Genomic DNA, 19970 nt, shown 5'->3' with positions numbered 1-19970 from the left:
AAAACAATGGAATCTTTACCGAGTTCCTTTTGTATTTCCTAAAGGATACTAGTTTTGCTTACTTATCAGGATTTAAATTTCAAAGCAAATGGAACAAAATGCTTTAATATTTAAAATCAATACAAGCATAAATTTGCTGACTTTTTAATCACTTTATCGTTTTCATTCAGTACATCATGCTACATCATTGTGAATAATGCATCTAAACAATTTTTAAGCTCTAATCATGTTTGGTGTCTTTACAAAACAGATAAAGTATAGATGCAGTATTAATACTTTGTTACTGAAATAATATTCTGAGAATAGAACAGGTTAGTGTACATGAGCTCTGAGTGAAAAGTACTAACACATTATGCTCAGGTTGGGGATACATGTACACACACATACATGCATACACATACATACATACAAATACATAATATATTTTAATGTTAATTACATAAAATGCAATGAAATTTAGTTTTTATCAGGTAATAGCAATAATTCATAGTACTCTTGTTATTGCATGTAATCCAAACTACAAAAGTATACATTATAGAGAAAGACAAGAACATAAAATACTATTGGAACATTTTAAATATTGTATTTTCAGTGAAAGTGTATGTCATGCTCCATCAAAAGAGTCCACATGTGTTGTGTGTAACGCAACGACTGCGAAATGCTGAACTGATAGACCCATCATTCCAATGGCATGGGCCTAAAGGAAAAATTGTTTCAGGTAGGATTTTGTTTCAATTATTATAATTAAATAAATGTATCTGAGTTGTGTGCAACACACAAAGAATGTTTGTATCTCATACATATTTATGTTATTTCCTCAATTCTTTTTTTTTGTGATTTCCTTTTGGAGTTAGAGCTAGCAATGTAGATAGTGTTCCCATTTTTACATATTTTATTTTGATACAGACATACTCTAAGAATGAACTGTTTAGAGGGTTCTCAAAGCATCTATAATCCCCAAAAGGTACTTTTTTCACTTAGAAATGACTATTTTTATGACTGATTTGATTAATATTTCCTCTAGTCACCTTTTTGTTTTTTAATCATGAAATACAGATTTTACTTTTATTATAATGTTTTAATTAGATAAAAGCTGATTTTTAACACTGTAGTTTTAAAAAACGACAGTTAACTTAGCTGACTTTGTTTCTAGCCTTGCATAAAATATAGATTAATGAGTTTTCATTTTGAAGATCTGTTCAGTCATTTTTGTATACCCTCAGAGAAAGTTTTTCTTTATTGCTCTATATACCATATTTTCTTTCCTTTCTTTTTAAAAATCTTATTGGTATTTTGAGATCGTGCCTGTGGATAAACCTTACAGGCTTACTTTATTTTCTTGGATGAAAGAGAGCAATATATTTATACAAAGACTTGCTAAAGAAGCGTAGGAAATAGTAATTTTTAAATATGTTTTAATTCATATTTATGTAGCTAAGAGATCTCAGCTGTATGTTTCTGTGATATTTATGTTGATTCTAAAATAGGTAATTTTAAAGAGTTAATCTCCTCTTTAGGTCAGTCTGTGTTTTTCTTAGGACAATTATTCATCATTCATTTAGTGAGTGACTACTTGATGGAAGCTGCTGTGCTAGGTTTTATGGGGGATAGAAAGATCAGACATAACCTCTGCCTCACAACACTAGCAAAGTAGGAATGATTGTGCAGTTTGTTCATGAGATCAGCAGGACTCATTAACAGAAATTCTAATAGGTTTTGCAGCTTATATAAATCACAGAAGTGATCCAGGTGTAAAAGCACCCAATACTGGAAATACAATCAGATTTTATTTTTGTTGCTCTCTAATAGTAGCACATAATGTAATAGAAACATGTGTATATTGAAACTCTGCAAGTTGAAAAATAGAAACTTTTAAGCATTGAATTTTTCTATTGTCATTTGTTGCTCCTTTGATTTGGAAATTGAAATTTGAAATTTTTTCTTCAAGGTGACATGCCAGGTCTTGTAGTTTATGTTGCAAATATAGAATGAGATTCAATTTATCCTTTAAGTAGGAGCAATATTTATTGTACTCACTTTTATAAGAGAAAAGTAGGTATTCATAAATGTAGTTATTTCCAGGTAAAGATACAATCCTGTTACTACACCGGTTTTTACGTTTATAAAAACCGTTCTTAGGGAATTCTGGTATTTTAACTTTATGATTATATTACAGTTTTCAATACAGTATTTTATCATAGGTCACTGTCTACCAGTTGTAAAGCTTATTAAGAACACTGTACTTTTTATTTCAGAAAGGACTGGAAGAGGTCTAATTTCTTAAAGTTTGAAGAACGGAGAAGCTTTTTGGACTGTAGTTTAAACTACACTGTACTTATCATTTTATGAATATCTCAAAGATAGTTTCCCTTAATTTGAGCCAAATAAATCATGTAATTATGTGATCACTTGTACATTCCTTTGGAGAAAATACTCAAGTTGTTTGGATGTGTTATGAATCATAGGGAGCAAGTCTTAGATTTGGTCTCTCTTTTTCTCTGTTTCTGTTCAGTATTGTTTATTTACAAAGGAATTGCCTTTATTGCAACAAGTTCTGTACCTCCCACTCTGACCCTAATACTATTCTGATGAATTAACTCTTTTTGGTGTGTGGACTTTCCTACTTTTCTAAATATTCACACAAACATTTGTAAGTACTCACACATGTGTTCAGTTTTCCTACCTCAAGCTATTAACAATCAGTTACTTTACATAGTTGCCATTTTTGTGTATGTGTGTGGTGAGAACATTTGAGATTTACTCTTATAAAATTTCAAGTATACAATACATTAATGTTAACTGTATTTACCATTCTATACATCAGGTCTCCTGAACTTATTCATCTTATAATTCAAATGTTATACCCTTGAACCAAGAACAACATGTCCCCAACCCCCCAGTCCCTGGTAACCACCATTCTACCCTATATTTGTGGTAGGGTGGAGTGTGAGTCTGACTTTTGTATGAGTATTAGTGTAACTTTCTTAGATTCCGCATATAAGTGAGGTCATGTATGTATGTCTTTCAGTTTCTGCCTTATTTTACTTAGTATAGTGAATTTTATAAAAATAATAAACACAAGATTACCATGTGTCAAATATTATTCTAACAATTTACACATATTAATTTTAACAATGACCTTTTGCAGTAATTACAGCCGTTTTCTCCATTTTATAAATGGGAAAACAAAAGCATTAAGAGAATAAGGTACTTTCCTAAAGTCAAATGTCTAAAGTCTTTTATCAGAGTTCATAGATATAATCTCAGTGAGATAGGAACACACCATTTTATGAATTTTGGTAGATTGTATCTTTCAAGGAATTTGTCCAACATTGGATTTTTAAATGTGTTATATTTATATGCATAAAGTAGTTTGTAGTATATTGTGTTATCTCTTTATAGATAACAGATTTCTGGTTTTCAGAATCTATAGTGATGTGTCCTCATTCACTCCTGATGTTGGTTGTGTCTTCTCTCTCTCTCTCTCTCTTTTTTTGTTCTCTCTTACTGGTGATGTTGAGCATCTTTTCATATGCTTGTTGTCCACATGTTTGACTTCTTTTGAGAAGTATCTGTTCATGTCTTTTGCCCATTTTTTAGTGGAGTTGCTTGATTTTTGTTTGTTTTGTTAAGTTCCTCATGGATTCTGGTTATTAGACTTCATGGGAGGCATAGTTTGCGAACAGTTTCTCCCATTCTGTAGGTTGTCTGTTTACTTTGTTGATAGTTTCTTTTAATATGCAGAGCTTCTTAGTTTAATTAGGTCCCACTTGTCTGTTTTTGTTTGTCTTGCAATTGCTTTTGGAGTCTTGTTCATGAAATCTTTGCCAGTGCTTGTGTTCAGAGTGGTGTTTCCTAGATTTTCTTTTAGTATTTTTATAGTTTTAAGTCTTACACTTAAGTCTTTTAAAAATTCTTCTTAAGAATATTTTAAAATTTTTTTAAAAAAATTTTTTGGATACATAGTAGGTGTATATATGTATGGGGTGGATAAGATGTTTTGATACAGGCAGTCAATGTGAAATAAGCACATCATGGAGAACGGAGTATCCATCCCCTAAAGCACTTATTCCTTAGGTTATGAATATTCCAATTACATTCTTTATTTTGGTATATACAATTAAGTTATTATTGACTATAGTCATCCTGTTGTACTATCAAATAGTAGGTCTTATTCATTTTTTCTATTTTTTTGGTACCCATTAATCATCCCCACTTCCCCCCAAAACTCCCCACTACACTTCCCAGCCTCTGGTAACCATCCTTCTACTCTCTATGTCCATGAGTTCAATTGATTTGAATTTTAGATCCTACAGACAAGTGAGGACATGCAATGTTTGTCTTCCTATGACTGCTTATTTCACTTAACATAATGATCTCCAGTTCCATCCATGTTGCTGCAGATGTCTGGATCTCATTCTTTTTTATGGCTGAACAGTACTCCATTGTGTATATGTACCACATTTTCTTTATCCATTCATCTGCTGATGGACACGTAGTTTGCTTCTAAATCTTAGCTATTGTAGGCAGTGCTGCAACAAACAGGAATGCAGGTATCTCTTCAATATACTAATTTCCTTTCTTGTGGGTATGTACCAAGAAGTAAGATTGCTGGATCATATGTTAGCTCTGTTTCTAGTTTTTTGAGAAACCTCCAAACTGTTCACCATAATGGTTGTACTAATTTACCTTTCCACCAACAGTGTACAAGCATTCCCCTTTGTTCACATCTTCACCAGCATTTGTTATTGCCTGTGTTTTGGATATAAACCATTTTAACTGGTGAGATGACACCTGTTGTAGTTTTGATTTGCATTTCTCTGATGATTAGTGATGTTGAGCACCATTTCATAGGCCTGTTTGCCATTTGAATGTCTTCTTTTGAGAAATGTCTATTAACATCTTTTGCCCATTTTATTTATCAGATTATTAGGTTTTTTTCCTATAGTTGTTTGAACTGCTTGTATATTCTGGTTATTAATCCCTTGTCAAAGGGGGTAGTTTGCATATATTTTCTCCCATTTTGTGGATTGTCTATTCATTTCATTGATTGTATCCTTTGCTATGTAAAACCTTGTTAACTTGATGCAATCCCATTTGTCTATATTTTCTTTGGTTGCCTGTGCTTGTGGGGTATTGCTCAAGAAGCCTTTTCTCAGACCAGTGTCCTGGAGGTTTTCCCCAATGTTTATAATAGTTTCAGAGTTTGAGGTATTAGATTTAACTCTTTAATCTATTTTGATTTGATCTTTGTATATGGCAAGAGATAGGGATCTGGTTTCATTCTTCTGCATATGGATATCCAATTTTCCCAGAACCACTTACTGAAGAGACTCTTTTCTTCAGTGTATGTTCTTGGCACCTTTGTCAAAAATGAATTCACTGTAGGTGTGTGGATTTGTTTCTGGGTTCTCCATTTTATTTCATTGGTCTATGTGTCTGTTTTTATGCCAGTACCATGTTGTTTTGGTTAGTATAGCTCTGTAGTATAATTTGAAGTCAGATAATGTGATTCCTCCAGTTTTGTTCTTTTTGCTCAGAATAGCTTTGGTTATTCCTGGGTCTTTTGTGGTTCCATATAATTTTTAGGGTTGTTTTTTCTATTTCTGTGAAGAATGTCATTGGTATTTTGATAGGAATTGCATTGAATCTCCAGATTGCTTTGGATAGTTTGGACATTATAAAAATATTGATTCTTTCAATTCATGAACACATAGTTTTTTTTATTTCATTTTTTGGTGTCCTCTTCAGTTTCCTTCATCAGGTGTTTTATAGTTTTCATTATTGATATCTTTCACTTTTTTGGTTAAGTTAGTTCCTAGATGTTTAATTTTATGTGTGACTGTTGTAAATGGGATTACTTTTTTATTTCTTTTTAACTTCGTTCACTGTTGGTATATAGAAATGCTACTGATTTTTGTATGCTGATCCTGAAATTTTACTTGTTTATTGGTTATAGTTTTTTCATGAAGTCTTTGGGTTTTTCCAAATGTAAAATCATATCATCAGCAAACAAGGATAACTTGACTTCTTTCTTTCTTTCCAATTTGGATGTTTTTATATCTGTCTTGTCTGATTGCTCTAGCCAGGACTTCCAGCACTGTGTTGAGTAACGGTGGTGAGTGGGCATCCTTGTGTTCCAGATCTTAGAGGAAAAGCTTTCAGTTTTTCTCCATTCAGTATGATACTGGCTGTGGTCTGTTTTATAAGGCTTTTATTATTTTGAGGTATGTTCCTTCTATACTCAGTTTTTTTGGGGTTCTTATCATTAAGGGATGTTGAATTTTATCAAATGCTTTTTCAGCATCAATTTTGAAGTTTAATCAAAACATGATCATTCATGTTTTTATTCTTCATTCTGTTGATATATCACGCTGATTGATTCGGTATATCGGAACCATCCTTGCATCCCAGGAATAAGTCCTACTTGGTAATGATAAATGATCTTTCTAACCTTTTGTTAAATTCAGTTTGCTAGTGTTTTCTTGAGGATTTTTTCATCAACATTCCTCAGAGATACTGACTTGTAGTTTTCTTTTTATGATGTGTTTCTATCTGGTTTTGGTATAAGGGTAATACTGGCCTTATAAAATGAGTTTGGAAATATTCCCTCTTCTTCTATTTCTCAGAATTGTTGGAGTAGGATTGGATTTATTTCTTCTTCAAATGTTTAGTATAATTCAGCAGCGAAGCCATTGAGTCCTGGGCTTTTCTTTACTGGGAGAGTTTTAAGGCTTCAATCTTGTTACTTGTTATTGGTCTGTTCAGCTTTTGGATTTCTTCCTGATTCAATCTTGGTAAGTTGTATGTATCTAGGAATTTGTCCATTTCTTCTAGATTTTCCAATTTATTGGCATACAGTTGCTCATAGTAAACACTAATGATCCTTTGAATTTCTGCAGTATCAGTCATAATGTCTCCTTTTTCATTTCTGACTTTATTGGGATCTTCTCTCTTTCTTAGTCTGGCTAAAGGTTTTTCAATTTTGTTTAACTCTTCAAAAAACCAACTTTTTGTTTTATTGATCTTTTGTATTTTTTATCCTTTCAAATTCATTCATTTCTCCTCTGATCTTTATTATTTCTTGTACTAATTTTGGGTTTGGTTTGCTCTTGCTTTTCTAGTTCTGCAAGATGCAATGTTAGATTCTTTGAAGTTTTTCCCCTTTTTTCAATGTAGGCACTTATAGCTATAAATTTCTATCTTAGTACTGCTTTTGCTGTGTCCCATAGGTTTTAGTATGCTGTGTTTCCATTAACATTTATTTCACGAAAATTTTCAGTTTCATTCTTAATTTCTTTAATGATTCCCTGGTCATTCAGGAGCATATTGTTTAATTTCTATGTATTTGTATAGTTTCTAAAATTCCTCTTATTATTTATTTCTAGTTTTATTCCATTGTGGTCAGAGAAGATGCTTAATATTATTTCAGTTTTTAAAAAAATGTTTTAAGACTTGTTTTGTTACCTAACATATAGTCTATCCTTGAGAATGAATCTCTGTACTGAGGAAAAGAATGTGTATTCTGCAGCTCTTGGATGAAATGGTCTGTAAATGTCTACTAGATGCATTTGTTCTGTAGTACAGATTAAGTCTGATGTTTCCTTGTTGATCTTGCTGTCTGGAAGCTCTGTCTAACGCTGAAAGTGGGGTATTGAAGTCTCCCGCTGTTATTGTATTGAGGCTTCTCTCTCTCTTTAGCTCTAATAATATTTTCTTTATATATCTGAGTGCTCCCATGTTGGGTGTATACATATTTACAATTGTCATATTCTCTTTCTGAATTGACCCCTTTATTATTATATAGTGACCATTTTTTTCTCTGATAGTTTTTGTCTTGGAACCTATTTTGTCTGATATAAGTGTAGCGATTGCCACTCTTCTTTGTTCTCCATTGGCATGAGGTATCTTTTTACATCCCTTTATTTTCAGCCTATGTGTATCTTTGTAGGTGAAGTGTGTTTCTTATAGGCAGTAGATCAGAGGGTCTTGTTTTTTCATCTACTCAGTCTATTTTTTTTATTAGAGAATTTAGTCAATTTACACTTAATATTATTATTTATAAGTAAGGACTTACTCCTGCCATTTTGTTATTTATTTTCTGGTTTTCTCTTCCTTCTTTCTCTCCTTTCTGCCTTCCTGTAGTGAAGGTGATTTTCTCTGGGGATATGATTTAGTTTCTTGCTTTTTGTTTTTTTGTGTATCCATTGTATGCTTTTTGGTTTTAGGTTACCAGGAGGCTTGCAATTGCTATCTTGTAATCCAATATTTTTACATGATAAAAACTTAACATTGTTTGCATAAACAAAAAGAAAACTAATAAAAACTCTATGCCTGAATTTAATTTTCCGGCTTTTTAACTTTTTTTTTTTCTATTTATATCTTATTGTATTGACTGTGTCTTGAAATATTGCTGTAGTTATTGTTTTTGATTGGTTCATCAAAGACTAGTTTACACATCACAGTTACAGTGCTATAATATTCTGTGTTTTTCTATGTATTATTACCTTAATAATTATGTATTTTGTACCTTCTGGTGATTATTTATTACTTATTAATGTTCTTTTCTTTCTAACTGAAGTATTCCCTTTAGCATTTCTTGTATGAAAGTTCAGGTATTGGTGAAATCCCTCAGTTTTTGTGTGTCTGGGAAAGTCTTTATTTCTCCTTCATGTTTGAAGGATATTTTTGCCACATATACTATTCCACGATAAATTTTATTTTTCCTTTAGCACTTTAAATATGTCATGCCACTCTCTCCTGGCCTGTAAGGTTTCCACTGAAAAGTCTGCTGCCAGATGTATGGGAACTCCATTGTATGTTATTTGTTTTGTCTTTCTTCTTTTTGGATCCATTCATTAACCTTTACCTTAGGGAGTTTGATTATTAAATACCTTGAGGTAGTCTGTATTAGATTAAATCTGCTTGGTGTTCCATAACCGTCTTGTACTTGGATATTATGACTTTGTCTAGATTTGGAAAATTCTCTGTTATTATCCTTTTGAATAAACTTCCTACCCTTATCTTTTTCTCTATCTCCTCTTTAAGGTCAATAACTGTTAGATTTGTTGTTTTGAGACTGTTTTCTAGATCTTGTAGGAATGCTTCATTGTTTTTTACTCCTTTTTCTTTTGTCTTCTTTGTGTATTTTTAAGTAGTGTGTTTTTAAGCTCACTAATTCTTTCTTCTGCTTGATTCATTCTGCTGTTGAAGGACTCCGATGCATTCTTCAGCATGCCATTGCATTTTTCAGCTCTGGGATTTCTGCTTGGTTCTTTTTATTTCAATTTCTTTGTTAAATATATCTAATTCTGAATTCCTTCTCTGTGCTATCTTGAATTTCTTTGAGTTTCTTCAACATAGCTATTTTAAATTGCCTTTCTGAAAGGTCACATAGCTCTGTTTTTCCAGAATTGGTCCTTGGTGTTTAGTTTATTTGTTGAGGTCATGTTTTCCTGAATGGTGTTGATACTAGTAGATGTTCTTTGGTGTCTGGCCATTGAAGAGCTAAGTATTCACTGTAGTCTTCACTGTCTGTGCTTATTTGTAGCCCTTCTTCTTGGAAAGGCTTTTCAGATATTTGAAAGGACTTGGGTGTTGTGATCTAAGTTGTATCTGTTTTAGGAGGCACCTCAAGCCCGGTAATGCTTTAGTTCTTGCAGATTCATAGAGGTATTACCTTGATGGTCTTGGACAAGATCCAGGAAAATTCTCTGGATTACTAGGCAGAGATTCTTGTTTTCTTCCCTTACTTTCTCCCAAAACATACAGAGTCTCTGTCTCTGTTTTGAGCCACCTAAAATTGGAGGTGGAGTGACAATAGCACCCCTGTGGCTACCACCACTGTGATAGAAATAAAGACTTTCCCAGTGACTACACTGGGTCAGACCTGAAGCCAGGCCTGCTGTAACCACTCCGTGGCTCCTGCCTGTGTTTGCTCAAGGCCCTGGGGCTCTCCGATCAGCAGGAAGTAAAGCCAGCCAGGCCTTTGTCCTTCCCTTCAGTGCTGCAAGGTCCCTCAATCCCTGGGTGGGTTCAGAAGTGCTGTCTGGGATTCAAGGACTAGAGTAGAAAACCTTAGAAGTCTGCCTGGTGTTGTACTGTATTGCAGCTGATCTGGCAATCAAAGGAAAAGACACACTCCTTCCCATTCTACCCCACTACTCTTTTCCAAAGGGAGAGGAGCCTCACCTGATAGCTACCACCACCATAGGCTAGTAGAATTATTGCCAGCTACCACCAATGTTCCCTTAAGGCCCATGCTTCCTGGCCTGGGACTTACCCTTCAGGTCAGTGGACTCTCCCCTGGCCCCAGGGCAGGTTCAGAAATGCCATCCAAACATCAAGTCCTGTTCACTGGGGATCCTGAGAGTCCACTTGTTGCTCTCCCCCTCTGTGTCCATGCTGGTACTTAAGGTGTAAGACAAAGTACCCTTTAGTTTTCCTTCTGCATTTCTCAAGCAGAAGGAGTTTTTCCCCATAGCCATCACAGCTGGTCATGTGCTAAGTCTCACCTGAAGTGAGCAAGTCTCAGAGGCCTACCCAAGGCCCTCGAAGTTGTACCTGGGTATCGCTGCTGGTTATTCAGGGCCCAAGGGCTCTTCAGTTAGCAGATGATGAATGCTGCCAGGACTGCGTCTTTTTCTTTAAGGCAGCAGGTTCCCTTCTGGCCCAGGGTATGTCTAGAAATGTCTTCTTGGAACTAGGGCCTGTAATGGGGACATAACAACTCTGACCAGTGCTCTATCCTACTGTACCTGGGCTGGTAGCTTAGATGCAAGACAGCATCCTCCCCACTCTTTCCTCTCCTCTTGTCAGGTGGAAAGAAGGGGTGCCTTTTGGGGCTGCAAGCTGTGGAGCCTATGGTTAGAGGAGGGGTGATGCTAGCCCTCCCTTGGCTTCCCCAGCTGGTGTCTCAAGATGTTGTGTGCTCCCTCAGTTCACTGTCTTTGGGCCTACTTCAGCACCAGGACTCACCTATGTTTTGCAGCCCTACGGCCTAGATTGCCTTTCAGGTTTACTTGGAGAGTAAACAGAGTGCTGTAGACCTTGGTGGCAAGATTTTTAGGCACTCAAGTTCATATTGCTGGGATTGATGATTCTCTTCTGGTTTGGGCTGGTTTAAATGCTCACTCCATGGGCAGGTGTCAGCTGAGTTTGGTCTGCTTTTCCTTTCTGCTCTAACAGGACAGCTCTGAGCTCAATACCTCACAATTGCTGTGCTCTTCCTCCCCCAGTACCCACAGACACTATTTGCACCAGGCTACCACTGTGGGGTGTGGGGGTGGTAATGGGGAAGGGGTGGCATTGGTGATTTTTTGATTTTTAAAAAGTCTTTTCAGTGCCTCTTTTAGTGATATTAGAACAGGAATTAAAAGAAATTAAAAACTGTATATTCAGAAACTTAGTTGTATGTAAGAAAACCCTGTTCCCCCTGAGAAAAAGAAAGAGCTGGAGTCCTTTAGAATTAACTGCCTGTTTTTCTGTGGCTAGTGAGCTTTATCTCTCCCCATTTCCCAGGCATTGTGAAGATGCTGTTTTTTTAGCTGTGCAGCTTCAGGGTCACTAGACAGATAAACTCAAGTCATAAAACATGTTTTTCCTTGAAAAGTAAAAAATGATGTAATGCATGTCTCAATTAATTGAATAACTGTCTTCGTTTCTCGCTTCTGTAATATGCTTCCCCCTGCACAGATCTCCCCCACCACACAAAATTCTTAAAAGGTAACTTGACTCTTTGATCAGGGCTCAGTCCTCTGGATGTTAATCCAACTGGGCTGGTGCACCTGCATAATAAATATCCTCCTGAACCCCATCAGTCTCTCTGATTCCTTATCAATCCCACTACATTTCTGGGGGGTCATCTGGGATTGGAGATGACAGATTTACTGTTTCCTTTGCCTTTGGGACTAGAGGCCCAGGGCCGGGGGAGACCTGGCATCCAAGGCTTGCCACGGGAGAGCTTCACCCGGATGGAAACTGGCTCTCCCCGCATCCCAGCGCCATGCCTGGCAGTGCAACGGAACCAGGTATGGGGCTGCGGGACAATACCAGCACTTCAGGAACTGCAGTAAGGAGTAAGGGCCCAAGGCAGGAAAGCTTGTCCCATAGGGATGAAGGGAAGTTTGATCACCTCCCGGGTAACAACCACTAATCCAACCCAGAGTGGCTGGGGGTGGCAGGAGTGGCCTGCCAATTTGGATGAACCTCGTGTCCCCACTAACGAAGTGAAAGTGGTTCACTGGATCTGGAGACAGGAACTGGGAGTTGTGGGTGTGTGTGCACCTACCCGGGATATGAGAGAGACTCATTTCGTTCAATGATGAGTCCTGGGGTAGGAGTGGTGTGTGTATGTGTGTGAATGTGGGAGCCTAACTAGGCTCACCTGGGACATGAGAGAGGCTCGTTTTGTCTGATTAGGAGTTCTGGGGCAAGGGAGGTGTGTGAAATGGCATGAAAGAGATGATCTCAGGAGAGGCCAATGTGGAGAGTGACGTGGGGAGGCACAGATCCCTTAGTGTGAGCTGTGTGCTCCAAGGCGAGTGTGGGGGAAATCAGACCCAGGACGTTGCATAAGGCTGATAGGACCAGCTTCGTAGGACGTTGCATAAGGCTGATAGGACCAGCTTTGTAACTGCAGCAGGCTGTGATGGGAAGGCATGTTCCTGGATAAGCAGTGTCTGAAACTCCTGTAATAGGACCCAGTCTGGTGGACCTGAGAGTGAAAGTGAGAGTGAAAGTAGGTTGCAAGGGAGGAAATGGGAGGGAAAGCATCAAAACCAACCCCTTTGGAGTGCATGATAAAGAATTTTTAAAAAAGGATTTAGAGGTGATTATGCAAAAAAACTGGATGTTCAAAAGTTAAGGACATACTGTGAATTAGTATAGCCCTCTTTTAGTGTAGGATGACTGGCCAGAGGCACTATAGAGAAATTGGTCCTGTGTTTTAAGGTGGTGACTAGGGTTGGAGGACATCCAGGGCATTCAGACCTAGACTTTGTATTGACTCATGACTGAATGCAGCCCTGCCTAGCAGTTTATTGTAAAATGCTTGCAGCTCACGCGAAGAGAAATCAGCTGCACTGGCAGCTACAGAGTTAAAGGGAAAGTCACAGAGGCTTGTAGCACCGCGGAGCCAATAGTGAAAGTAAAAATCAGCTGCCCCTGAAGCTGAGACAAAAAATAAAGTCTCTGGAAAGGCAGAAAAACCAGTTTTGCAGGAACCACAGTAGGGAATAGAGACCCCTCCTCCCTACATTCCAATCTACCTGACTTTACCAAGGCTAACTGCCCCTAAGGAGTTAAATTAAAAGGAATACAGGCTCTGGATTTCATGTGAGAAGGAGAAATCAGAGCTCAGGGAAATTAAAGTGAAGGGCTCAAAAAGTCAGGCCATCTCAGGTCTGGCCATGCCCAAATTGTGCTTATGCGTCTTAAGAGGACAAGAGGACCCCCACTAAGAACCAGATGATGCAGTCCAGCTTCAGCACCTACAAAGGTGCCGAGAAGCACTTCTGTAGAGGGTAAAGTATGGTAAAAGAAAAGGCAACTAATATAAAAATATCAGAGGTGCTCCAGGGTGCAGATAAAAGCACCAGCCAGTTTTATAAAAGACTTTGAGAGGCATTTTGGTTGTACTCCATTTAACTCTGAGGCTGCTGAATGTACTCCATTTAACTCTGAGGCTGCTGAAAATCGGCACGTGGTGAATACGGCGATTGTAAGGCAGGACCAAGGAGATATCAGGCATAAACTGTGGAAGTTAGAAGCTCCATAGGTGTGAATGCTACTCAGCTTATTAAATTGGCTACTAAGGTTTAAATTAACCGAGATCAGAAGGCTGATCAGAGGCTTTAAAAAGGCTAATTTACTAGCAGCAGCCCTTAAGGAAAGAGAAGCTGGCTTTGCAAGGAGGCATGGATGTGGGCGTGAACACAGTCATGGAAAAAAGCTAATCTGGACAGGAGTTTGAAAGTCGGCCGAGGCTAGAGAGAGATTAATGTGCATAGTGCAAAAGAAAAGGACACTAGAAGGATACATGTCAAAAGAATAAGGAAAATGGTCAGGGCCATAGTATGAAAACAAACAAACAAACAAACAAACAAAAACACTGGCCAAGGGCTACTGCACCCAGAAAAACCCAAGACCCCCTGCACATGCTGTGAAAGACAGGATATAAAGTGTCAGGAGAAGGCTCAGATCTACTCTAAAAGTGTCCAGTAGTTGGGCTTTTATATAAGCCAAGAAGAAAGATGGCTTAGTAGTGAACAAAAGCAGGCTGTTTGTGCACTTCCTGCTCCAACCACCTGGCGTCAAATAAGAGAGTTCCTAAGGGCAGCAAGGTTCTGCCGCCTTTAGATGCCAAATTTCTTGTTCATGGCTAAGCCATTATACAAAGCCACAAAGAGGAGAAAAAAAAGGAGCTCCTCCTCTAAGAGGCGAACCAGGAGAAGGCTTTAAAAAAAAAATCAAAGAAACCTTGACTGAGGCTCCAGCTTTAGGACTACCAGATCTAACTAACTAAGCTTTTCTTGGATGTCCACAAGTGAAAGGGAGGCTGTAGAGCTTCTAACTCTAAGTTAGAACTTAGAAGGACAACTACTAAGTTAGAAGTCCTTAGAAGGACAACTGCCCTGCTCTGACCACACCAGTTCTAACTCTAACTCAAGCCATAAGATCATGGCATTGCCCAGCGACATACTTATCCAGGCAATTAGATTCTGTGGCACTCGGATGGCTTCCTTATTTTAAAACACTAGCTACCACTGCTCTACTGGTGCAGGAAGCTAATAAACTGACTTTAGAGACTGTGAATGCCCTAAACCCAGCGACCTTGCTCCTCATTGAGTCAGTGCCAGGAGGCCCCCTTCATTGCTGTGTGGACATGGTAGATGAAGTGTTCTCAAGCCGAAGAGATTTGACAGATCGGCCCCTCGGGGACCCAGACATTGAATATTTTACTGATAGAAGCAGTTTCATACTAAAGGGAGTCCGCTGAGCTAGGTATACAGTGGTGGCTTTGGACTTAGTAGTGCAGTCTTTGCCTACAGAAACTTCTGCTTAGAAAGCAGAGCTATTGACTTAGGATTGTCTTGGCAATGTGGGCTCTTTTTTGGTTCCATATGAACTTTAAAGCAGTTTTTTCCAATTCTGTGAAGAAACTCATTGGTAGCTTGATGGGGATGGCATTGAATCTATAAATAACCTTGGGCAGTATGGCCATTTTCACGATATTGATTCTTCCTATCCATGAGCATGGTATGTTCTTCCATTTGTTTGTGTCCTCTTTGATTTCACTGAGCAGTGGTTTATAGTTCTCCTTGAAGAGGTCCTTTACATCCCTTGTAAGTTGGATTCCTAGGTATTTTATTCTCTTTGAAGCAATTGTGAATGGAAGTTCATTTCTGATTTGGCTCTGGGGCATCACGCTCCCTGACTTCAAACTATACTACAAGGCTACAGTAACCAAAACAGCATGGTACTGGTACCAAAACAGAGCTATAGACCAATGGAACAGAACAGAGTCCTCAGAAATAATACCACACATCTACAGCCATCTGATCTTTGACAAACCTGAGAGAAACAAGAAATGGGGAAAGGATTCCCTATTTAATAAATGGTGCTGGGAAAATTGGCTAGCCATAAGTAGAAAGCTGAAACTGGATCCTTTCCTTACTCCTTATATGAAGATTAATTCAAGATGGATTAGAGACTTAAATGTTAGACCTAATACCATAAAAACCCTAGAAGAAAACCTAGGTAGTACCATTCAGGACATAGGCATGGGCAAGGACTTCATGTCTAAAACACCAAAAGCAACGGCAGCAAAAGCAAAACTTGACAAATGGGATCTAATTAAACTAAAGAGCTTCTGCACAGCAAAAGAAACTACCATCAGAGTGAACAGGCAACCTACAGAATGGGAGAAAATTTTTGCAATCTACTCATCTGACAAAGGGCTAATATCCAGAACCTACAAAGAACTCAAACAAATTTACAAGAAAAAAACAAACAACCCCATCAAAAAGTGGGCAAAGGATATGAACAGATATTTCTCAAAAGAAGACATTCATACAGCCAACAGACACAGGAAAAAATGCTCATCATCACTGGCCATCAGAGAAATGCAAATCAAAACCACATTGAGATACCATCTCACACCAGTTAGAATGGCAATCATTAAAAAGTCAGGAAAAAATAGGTGCTGGAGAGGATGTGGAGAAATAGGAACACTTTTACACTGCTGGTGGGATTGTAAATAGTTCAACCATTATGGAAAACAGTATGGCAATTCCTCAAGGATCTAGAACTAGATGTACCATATGACCCAGCCATCCCATTACTGGGTATATAACCAAAGGATCATAAATCATGCTGCTATAAAGACACGTGCACACGTATGTTTATTGCGGCACTATTCGCAATGGCAAAGACTTGGAACCAATCCAAATATCCATCAATGATAGACTGGATTAAGAAAATGTGGTACATATACACCATGGAATACTATGCAGCCTTAAAAAAGGATGAAATCATGTCCTTTGTAGGGACATGGATGCAGCTGGAAACCATCATTATGAGCAAATTATTGCAAGAACAGAAAACCAAACACTGCATGTTCTCACTCATAGGTGGGAACTGAACAATGAGACCACTTGGACTTGGGAAGGGGAACATCACACACTGGGGCCTATCATGGGGAGGGGGGAGAGGGGAGGGATTGCACTGCGAGTTATACCTGATGTAAATGACGAGTTGATGGGTGCTGACAAGTTGATGGGTGCAGCACACCAACATGGCACAAGTATACATATGTAACAAACCTGCACGTTATGCACATGTACCCTAGAACTTAAAGTATAATAATAATAATTAAAAAAAAAAAAAAAAAAAGAAAGCAGAGCTAATAGCTCTGACAAGAACTCTCTGGCTAGCAAAAGACCAAAGGGTAAATCTTTACACAGATTCCGAATATGCTTCTGCTACTTTGCATGTTCATGAGGCCATTTACAAAGAAAAAAAAGATTTTAACTGCTGGAAGTAAAAAAATAAAGTACAAGGAAGAAATTCTACAGCTTTTAAATGCTGTATGGGCCCCAAAAGAGGTGGCAGTGATACACTGCAAGGGGCACCAAAAAGCAAGAACACTAAAGGCTAAAAAAAAAGAGAAAGGCAAACATAAAGGCAAATGCAGGCTTTAAGTATGGCCATGCAAAAGATGCATGGTTAGGTATGAAAAAAATACCTATAAGTCTAACAGACCCAGTACACCCTTTCAAACCTAAGGACTTTGTTTAGGTTAAAAAATAGAATCTAACCACTTTAGGACCCATATAAGATAGGCCCCATATTGTGATCATGTCTACTCCCACTGCTGTTAAAGTTGCAGGTGTCACACCTTGGATTAATCATAGATGGCTAAAGCCAGCGGCAGTAATGACTCCCAACGATGACCAGTGGATTAGCCAACAAGACCCAGATCGCCCCACCTGAATAGCCCTACGGTGAAACCCAGCCACTGGTAAGGACAACTGCCCTGATTTGACCACACTGGAGGCTGGTCAGTCTATGCGTGGCTGAAGCTTGAGGATCCTGCAAGCTCTGCTCTAGTCACATCCCAAAAGCTGACTAGTCTATGCACTGCTGGAGCTAAGAGTACCATCTCTGGATAAGTAAATGTAAATATAATTTATAAGCCTAGTTATAGTTCTGTCAATACTGATTGTTCTGCTGTTATGTTATTAATGCAAATGCTGCAAATGTCTATGCCCAGAGGAATGTTTGCCATGCCCATGTGTAGTGTAAACATATTTCTATTACCTACACTGATGTTTTTACCATTTCTGCCTACACTAAAAGGGAAGAAATCTCTAGAAGAATGCCCACACTATGTAGATACTACCTGGGTAAGGAGTACCATAGTTACAACTCTACTGTACCATGCCTACTATAAATGTACAGGAACCAAATTAGGAACCTGCACATACAACCAGACCGCCTATTTAGTCTGCGACCCAGGAAATAATCAGCTATATGTATGTTATGAAGCTCTTACCCTATAAATTCTGGTTTAAAATACTTATTAAATCAGAGAAAAAAAAAGAGAGCTTTTAGCTTAAACCAAAGAAGACCCTCTCTCCTATAAAAGGCCGATTTCCTTGTACTTTGATACCTGCCATGCTGTGTATGTTCATAATCCTAAAACAACCAGAAGCAGTCTGCAATGGTTTAACACAAGAGAGGCTTAGCAGCAGCTACGCTAAACATCTGTATGGAAAACCACAAAGCGGATGTCCGGACTGTAACATTCAGTGGAATATGCTAACACAGCTCCAACACTTACATTCAGGAAGGGCTGCTCTACTAAGTAGTATGTCAACCAAACGAAATTGTAAGACAAAGACATGCAATTCTTTAAATTTTACCGTCTTAAAGCCAGAGCTACCTTTTTGATCTACAGGACAGACAGCACTGTTACAAGTTAAAAGATAAGGAACAGGCCTTGGAGTTCCACTACTAATTGTCAAAAAGACTAGAAGGGCTCAAATGCATCCAACCCTGCAATTCCAGGACCGTAAGTCATTCTATAAGCATTTTAATCAGTCAGTGCCTGAGCTTCTCCCATCAACCAAAAAGTTATTTGCTCAAATAGCTGAAAACATAGCTGGCAGCTTAAGAATTTCCTCATATGTGTGTTTCTCCACATATATATGGAGAAACAAAAATGGGAGACCAGTGGCCATGGGAGGCAAAAAAATTAATACCACAAGATAACTTCACTTCCCCCAACCTGGCCAGTGAACCAACAGCTTCGGCCAGAGTTTGGTTGTTAAAAACTGCCATAATTGAAAAGTACTGTATCACCTGATAAGAAAAGGCTTTCACAGAAGCAGTAGGAAAAACAACCTGCCTAAGGCAACAGTATTATAAATAAGACTAAAAACAAAAGCCTACGGAGAAATGCCCAGAACAACTCCTACTTACCAGATCCAAACACTTTCTCTTGATTCTCTAAGCCACTCATGAGATCAACTAGAGGCTCCAAATGCTTGGAAGGCACCCTCTGACCTGTATTAGATCTGTAGAGCATGGGCATATTGCCAATTGATGGCTAAATGGATGAGGGCGTGTATGTTAAAAACAATCAAGCCATCCTTCTTTCTAATTCCTCTAAAGCAAGAGGAACCATTAAGATACCCAGTTTATGATAAAAATAAAAAAATAGAAGCATAATTACAAAAATAGACACAAACGTCAAAGAGATGTGGACATAAGAGACTGGAAAGATAATGAATGGCCTCCTGAAAAAATCATTATAGGCCAGCTATATGGGTGCAAGATGGGTCATGGGGGTACCGCACCCTAATCTATATGTTCAACTGCATCATAAGGTTGCAGGAAGTTCTTGAAATTATAACCAATGAAACATCAAGGGCACTAGATTTATTGGCAATGCAAGCAATACAAATAAAAAATGCTATATATCAAAATAGATTAGCTTTAGATTGCCTCTTAGCCCCAGAAGGAAGAGTATGTGAAAAATTTAATTTAACCAACTATTGCCTAGAAATTGATGATAATGGCCAAGCTATCATGGAAATCACAGCTAGAATGTGTGAGTTGGCCCATGTTCCAGTTCAGACTTAGTCCAGGTGGTCCCCGGATTCCTTGTTTAAAAAATGGTTCTCAAGCTTTAAAAGATTCAAAGCCCTCACTGGTAGGTTCTTGCTTATTCTTGGCATCTGCCTCATCCTCCCTTGCCTTTTACCTCTGTTAGGAGTGTTCAGTCAACTATAGAGGCAGTAGTAACCTGACACACTACTGTGCAATTGATGGCACTAACCAAATATCAGCTGCTGCCAGTAGAAGAAAAAGCTCAGCTCCGCGAAGAGATGGCAAATAGTGGTGCTTTCTATTAACGCCTTTGTGATAAAAAGCACCAAATGGGGGAATGGAACAGAAATTAAAAG

At 38.1% G+C, this 19970-nt stretch overlaps 1 protein-coding gene across 1 annotated transcript in view; it reads left to right on the top strand.

Moving 5' to 3' along the window:
* ZPBP (zona pellucida binding protein) overlaps positions 1 to 19970 on the top strand; it is a 149639-nt gene that overhangs the window by 10942 nt on the left and 118727 nt on the right. Inside the window, exon 3 of the mRNA XM_010357494.2 lies at positions 593 to 718. Within this exon, the coding sequence (XP_010355796.1) occupies positions 593 to 718 (126 nt within the window). The remainder of the gene's footprint in view (positions 1 to 592; positions 719 to 19970) is intronic.

The sequence above is a fragment of the Rhinopithecus roxellana genome, chromosome 6, assembly GCF_007565055.1.
Source record: "Rhinopithecus roxellana isolate Shanxi Qingling chromosome 6, ASM756505v1, whole genome shotgun sequence".
In the NCBI taxonomy this organism is placed as follows: Eukaryota; Metazoa; Chordata; class Mammalia; order Primates; family Cercopithecidae; genus Rhinopithecus; species Rhinopithecus roxellana.
Note: the sequence above shows the minus strand (reverse complement) of the source record. Positions and strands in the feature narration are given on the sequence as shown.